Here is a 6,361-nt window from a genome sequence, read left to right as displayed (position 1 = left end):
TGTAACTGACATGTAATTTTTCTAATTTCTAGGGTGGTAGAATCCAAGCTTCAATCCCAAAGCCATTAGTGAAGAAGTGGAGAGGCAGCATATTGGAGTTTAACATGTACGTCATGTCTAACTTCATTGTGGTGGATAAGAAAGAAAAAATCAGGACAACCAGGAATAGATGGACTATAAACTTTTCACAGAGAACCACTGTTATTCCGGTATCTCATCCAAGTTTTCCTCTAAAGGCATTTTCTTTTAAGCCAATCCCTGAGCTGCTGGCAGCTGAGAAGCTCGATGATTCATTACTTATAGGTAATGCATAAACTCAAAAATTTCTATATAAACATAGGAATAACCTACATTCCCGTGAGTACTTAAATTTTGTTTGGACCTGTCTTTGTGGTTTAGATGTGATAGGTGAAGTTGTTGGAAAAGAAGATCCAAGAGAATTGATTACTAGCAAAGGCAAGGAGACAAAACGTTTGGCTGTTTTGATAGAGGACCTTGAGTAAGAGTCCCGACAACATTTTTATCTATTTTAATTAGATATGCAATCAGTGTTTAACTAAATGAATATTTTTTTGTGTTTATTTTGCAGAAATAACAGTATTGGTTGTGTGTTGTTTGGAGACATGGTAGATCAAATTCTACCCTATCTTAAAGAAGAAAGGGTTGAGCCTTTGATAGTTATAGCGCAGTGCTTTAAACCAAGCAGGTGGAATGGTATGTCTTTAATCCTTGCACTCAGTTAATGTCAGAGGTATAAATCCATAAAAAATATGTGGCTCATAATAATGTCTCTTCTCTTATAGAAAAAACATCAGTACAAAGTCATTTTGATTATTCAAAGTTACGTATTAATGCTGATCTGGAAGAGGTTAGAGTTTTCCGTGACAGGTTAGACTAACACCCATATTGAGTCATTATGTTATTAGAAGTGAATATTTTTTTTACTGGCCTGTTAATTATTTATTGAATAATTATTTAGGAGGCTTTCTGGGAAACCTGCAAACTCGGCTAGAATTAGTCAAGTGTCATCCCATGGTCCGCGTTCTGGTGCTGAGGAACTAAGGAGGGGAGAAGCCATTGTTAAAACTATAGAGGAAGTCCTCAACTCAACACAGGCAAGTATAATTTGTACAAGAAGCTATTTTTGATATTTTTATCATCAGATATTAATTTTTGAATGTCATTGTGGACAGGAAGGGCCTGTATGGATTGCTGGTACAATAGTTTCAATAAACTCTGACAAGGATGATTGGTTTTATAAATCATGTCGAAAATGCCCGAAAAAAGTAGAAACTCCTATTGGAAACAGATATGAGTGTGGAAAATGTGGACATACTCATGGAGCTGCATCAGTTAGGTGTGTTCTCTAGGTTAAATAAAAAAAAAATATGTTTTGAATAATTAGTTGATTTTTTTTAAATTTCATTTTCGAGTTTGAAATAGGTACAAAGTTGAGGTAATGGCATGTGATGGAACTGGGAGCATAGCATTGCTAATGTGGGATAGGGAGACAGTCCAGCTCTGTAGGAGGCAGGCGGACCAGATCAAGGATGAGGTTGTATGTTAGTTTTCGCAGAATTATTTTAATCTCCATTATCTCTTATTGATATCACAAAAAATATAGGGACTTATATCAATTAACTCATCAGGTTTTGGGTGGAGATGGATACCCCCCAACTTTGGAAACAATGATGGATAGAAAGTTACTTTTCAAGGTTAATGTTAAATCTTCAAACATTAGACAATATGATCATATTTATACAGTCATGAAAATTTGTGATGATGAGAAAATTGTAAAGATGAATCCCCCAAAGGAAATTCAAAACTCCGACTTTGCTGCTGTAAATGTATGTATTTTAGTAATTTCTATTTGACTATCAAAATATTCACTCAAATATGAACTATTCCATAACTTTTAAGTAGCATTTTCGGGTGCCTATTTGTAGGAGAATGTGTGCAGTGACTCAATTGATGTGTCAGCAGTTGTGGCCAATATGCATAACAACACTGATTCTATTCTTACTTTGGTAATTTTAAAGAATTAATTTTAAGAAGTATTTTTTTAAAATTTTGGTATTCTGTATTAAAGTTTCAAACTAAATTTTTTTTCTCAGGATGATTTGGAAGAATGTGTCACCAGCCTTAAAGAGGAAACCCCAATTAAAAGAGCTGCCATGGGGGTAAAACATACTTTGACTATAAATGTTGACAATGAAAACGAAGTGGGATTTTCAACCAACAAATTTAGTCGAAAAGGTGGAAAAAGACAGAAGATACAAATTAGTGGGAGTGAAAATTGATCATAATACATGATTCATAATATGATTGGAGATCATGATGTTCATTTGTTTTCACATTAGGAGCAAAAATTAGTTATGGTTTCAAGATGTTAAAGTTAGGGGTCTCTATATATTGAAATGGGTAGTATTTTGTTATTTGCATTGGGAACAATGTATTAGTTTAGCCCTCAAATCAGATATGGGTTTGACATTTATTTTGTATTACGGTGAATGTTTTGGGTGTGGGTGTGGAATGAGTTGGCTAATGAATTTGAGGATAAATTTTGTTATTTTCATATGATCAGTGTATCTTTGCTTGACATTTATTTTCCTATCTAAGCTTTTATATGTATTTTTCATCTGCAATATATTATAAGAGTATAGAATCAACTATAAAGTATATTATGAAATTACCTTAAGGTGTACTAGACGGAGCGTACTTGATTGTTGGATTAGTATGGTGAATCAATTGAGTTACCTGCAAAAAAAAAATAAAGTGTTACTTATGAAGACTTAATCAAAGCTTATTCAAAGGAAATATAGTCAGTTCCCTTACATGATTTAGTCAACGAATAAATATAAACATTTTTAGCTGATTAGCCACTTCTAAAATTTTGTGTGTAGAATAATACATGGTGATAGATATTGGCACTAATCTCTATAACTGATCAGAAAAATCTAAACTCTGACTTTTTATACTTTTCAACAAGATATCTTGAAATATATTGACTCATAACATAATGTATTAGGATGAGGACTGTATCAAAACTTATATAAATAAAAGAAGGTTAGTTTTGAAAACTGAAATAAATAAAACAAAGTTAGTAAGATATCTATAACCACACACAGTATATTCTATTAACAAATAATCATAGAATAATGTGACTAAATAAGAGCATATTTTCAATATCAAACAAGATTAATAAAGAAGCGGGGCTTGGTAGAAGTGAAAGATGCAGAAAGTATTAAAGTTTAAAAAATCAAGAAAAATAAACAATTTCAAAATAAATAAATTGTCAAGTAAGAATATAGGGGGTTAGTGTTTTAAAATTTAAGAACCTGATTGGTCATTCAAAGTCATCATAGGTTTTAAGAATTATTAAAAAGAATCTCTTGAAGCATGGCATTATAGATTAATTTGCATGAAAACGTCAAAGTTAGGATTTTATATCCAGGGATTGCATGTTAATATAAAAAAAATTATAAAAAGGTTTAACCACTTTTTAAATGAGTGGAAGATAATATATTGAGATAGGTGTAAGCTCTAATCTATTAAAGAAAGAGGACAGTTATGAACCATGAACTTTTATCCATTCCAACAAGCAAGATATCTTGAAATAATTTGAACCATATTAGAATAAAAAGTTTGAGGACTTTATGAATGGGGTGAATACTTTGAAATATAAGAATTCACTGTGTCATTAAAAAGGCTCATAACTGTCCATATATTGTAAACAAAATCCCTGAATAACTGGGTGTAGAGATTTAGTGAATTGAGCCAACATCAGGATTGAAACTATAGGAAGATAGGTTCAAACATAGGCATTCCCTTTCAGTATAATATGTGCTCTTTTTAAAAAAGCAAGAAAACTAAACACATCTAAATAGCAAGCAAAAATGTCACTTCTGAGAAGTAAGCAACTTTTGACTTTGATAAATTAAGATATATTAGATTACTTTGAATCATAGCATAAAAGAAGAATACTCCACACACGCTAATGCCTTTCCAGAAGTCACTCTAAACAAAATTGTTAATTGTCATTCTTAGATGAAGAAAGTATTATAGTTAAAAAAATTAAGGAAAATAAACAATTTCTATATAAATAAATTATGAACTAAGAATATTAGGGGTTAGTGTTTTGAAATTTAGGCACCTGATTGGTCGTTCAAAGTCATCATAGGTTTTAAGACTTATTAAAAAGAATCTCTTGAAGCATGGAATTAGAGATTAATTTTCATGAAATAATGTCAAAGTCAGAATTTTAAGTCCAACGATTGCATGTAAATATAAAAAAATAAACTATAAAAAGATTTAACCACTTTTTAAATGAGTGCAAGATAATACATTGAGATAGGTGTAAGCTCTAATCTGTTAAAGAAAAAGGACAGTTATAAACTCTGAACCTTTATCCATTCCAACAAGCAAGATATCTTGAAATAATTGAACCATATCAGAATACCAAAAAGTTTGAGGACTTTATGAATGGGGTTGAATGCTTTGAAATATAAGGATCCAGTGTGTCATTAAAAAGGCTCATAACTTTCCATATATTGTAAACAAGATCTCTGAATAGCTAGGTTTAGAGATTTAGTGGTTTGAGCTAACATCAGGACTAAAACTATAGGACAAGAGGATCAGACATAAGCGTCCCCTTTCAGTATAATATATGCTCTTATTAACAAAGTAAGATAACCAAACACATTTGAATAGCAAGCAAAAATGTCACTTCTGAGAAGTAAACCACTTTTGACTTTAATAAATTAAGATATGTTGGATTACTTTGGATCATAGCATAAAACAAGAACACTCCACACACGCTAATGCCTTTCCAGAAGTCACCGTGAATAAAATTGTTAATTGTCAATTCTACATGCTAATAGGTGTTTGCATCAGTTAGGAAAAACAAGAATGGCAGGTCTAATTTGTAACTTTTTCCAGACTCAACATTCAATATAGGTGGTTTCATTTGACTCAGTAGTCCAAAATAAATATACGCCAAACAAAATAATGAAAACCCAAAAGTGAATGACTACTTATTTTTTAGTTGTCAAACATATATGATGATATGTATAACAATAAGTACATTTCGGATTTGTGACTGTTTATCAGTCTCAACATTCAAGATATATGCAGTACTTTGACTCATATCGCAATCAAAATAAATGCCAAACACCTTAACGCATACTCAGAAGTCCATATACTTTTTAATTGCTAATTGTCTAACTTCACAATCTTGATATATGTGTAGTCAGGATTGACAGAAAAAAGATGTGTGCCACATTGATCAGATGCCTAAAAAGTTTTAGGAGAAGTTTAGTAAAAGTAGGTCTGATCATGTTTCAGCCAATCACACTCTATAGTACATCTAATATGCATATTGAGCTTTACAAAGTTATCATGCCAGAGGCAAGAAATTTTAAAATATGGTTCCTTTGATTAGTCTTTTGATGACTGATGGAAATATATATAGTATCCAATGCACATGGATGCATATAAAGAAACATGTAGTGGCCAGGATTATACTTATTAGGAAAATTATTGGATGGATCGGTATATAGTCTATTAGGTAAAGTTATACAATCTCCAATGCACATGAATAGAAAGATATATAGTCTCTAATACACATTGATGTATATAAAGATAGATTTCTTATTACGATAAGGATTGGATATCTTAGCAATACGATTTTGGTAGTCGTGCAAAGATTTAAAATTCTTTTAACTAATAACCTCTGGATAAAGATTGTAAACAAGAAAAAATCTATGAAGTAATATGCAGTATTATATAAGTAGTCAAAATGGCTATGTAATCTATTACAACATATTTAAATAACAATTTTGTAGCACCTATATAAAACATATATAGGGGAGTGAGTGCTAAGATATATTATATTAATCTTAGTTTAATTATTCTTAGTAGGGCCTGTATTTTTTTCAATTTATTCCATGGCTGTAAGACCCGAAAAAGTAGTTTTATAATATAAAATTATATTTTAAACCAAATAATATTATACAAAAACTAAGACAAATAGTACATGAGATAAAGATGGATATTAAGATAAATAGATTCTTAATAAGTCACACATTTTGCATATAAAGTTCATACATATATACAAGGATTTAAAATACTTTTGACTAATAACCTCTGTATAAAGATTATAATAAATAAGCAAAAAGCTATGATGTGATATGTATTATTATCCAAATTGTCAAATCGGCAACCCATATGACATCACTTATTTTCCACTTTTACTAATATATATATTAAACCACTCATTACAGAGTAGATCCAACAATCACACATGCCAATTAAGGAGATTGAGTGTTGATATATATTATATTAATCTTAATCATTATTCTCA

General features: G+C 30.7%; 1 protein-coding gene across 1 annotated transcript in view; it reads left to right on the top strand.

The window, feature by feature from the left end:
- Positions 1–2,300, top strand: part of LOC107637311 — a 2,513-nt gene extending 213 nt beyond the window's left edge. The window contains exons 2-11 of the mRNA XM_016340741.1: positions 33–303; positions 400–499; positions 590–714; positions 804–888; positions 980–1,115; positions 1,194–1,357; positions 1,444–1,558; positions 1,650–1,847; positions 1,947–2,027; positions 2,115–2,300. Coding sequence (XP_016196227.1) covers positions 33–303; positions 400–499; positions 590–714; positions 804–888; positions 980–1,115; positions 1,194–1,357; positions 1,444–1,558; positions 1,650–1,847; positions 1,947–2,027; positions 2,115–2,300 — 1,461 coding nt within the window. The remainder of the gene's footprint in view (positions 1–32; positions 304–399; positions 500–589; positions 715–803; positions 889–979; positions 1,116–1,193; positions 1,358–1,443; positions 1,559–1,649; positions 1,848–1,946; positions 2,028–2,114) is intronic.

Source organism: Arachis ipaensis, chromosome B04, assembly GCF_000816755.2.
Source record: "Arachis ipaensis cultivar K30076 chromosome B04, Araip1.1, whole genome shotgun sequence".
In the NCBI taxonomy this organism is placed as follows: Eukaryota; Viridiplantae; Streptophyta; class Magnoliopsida; order Fabales; family Fabaceae; genus Arachis; species Arachis ipaensis.
Note: the sequence above shows the minus strand (reverse complement) of the source record. Positions and strands in the feature narration are given on the sequence as shown.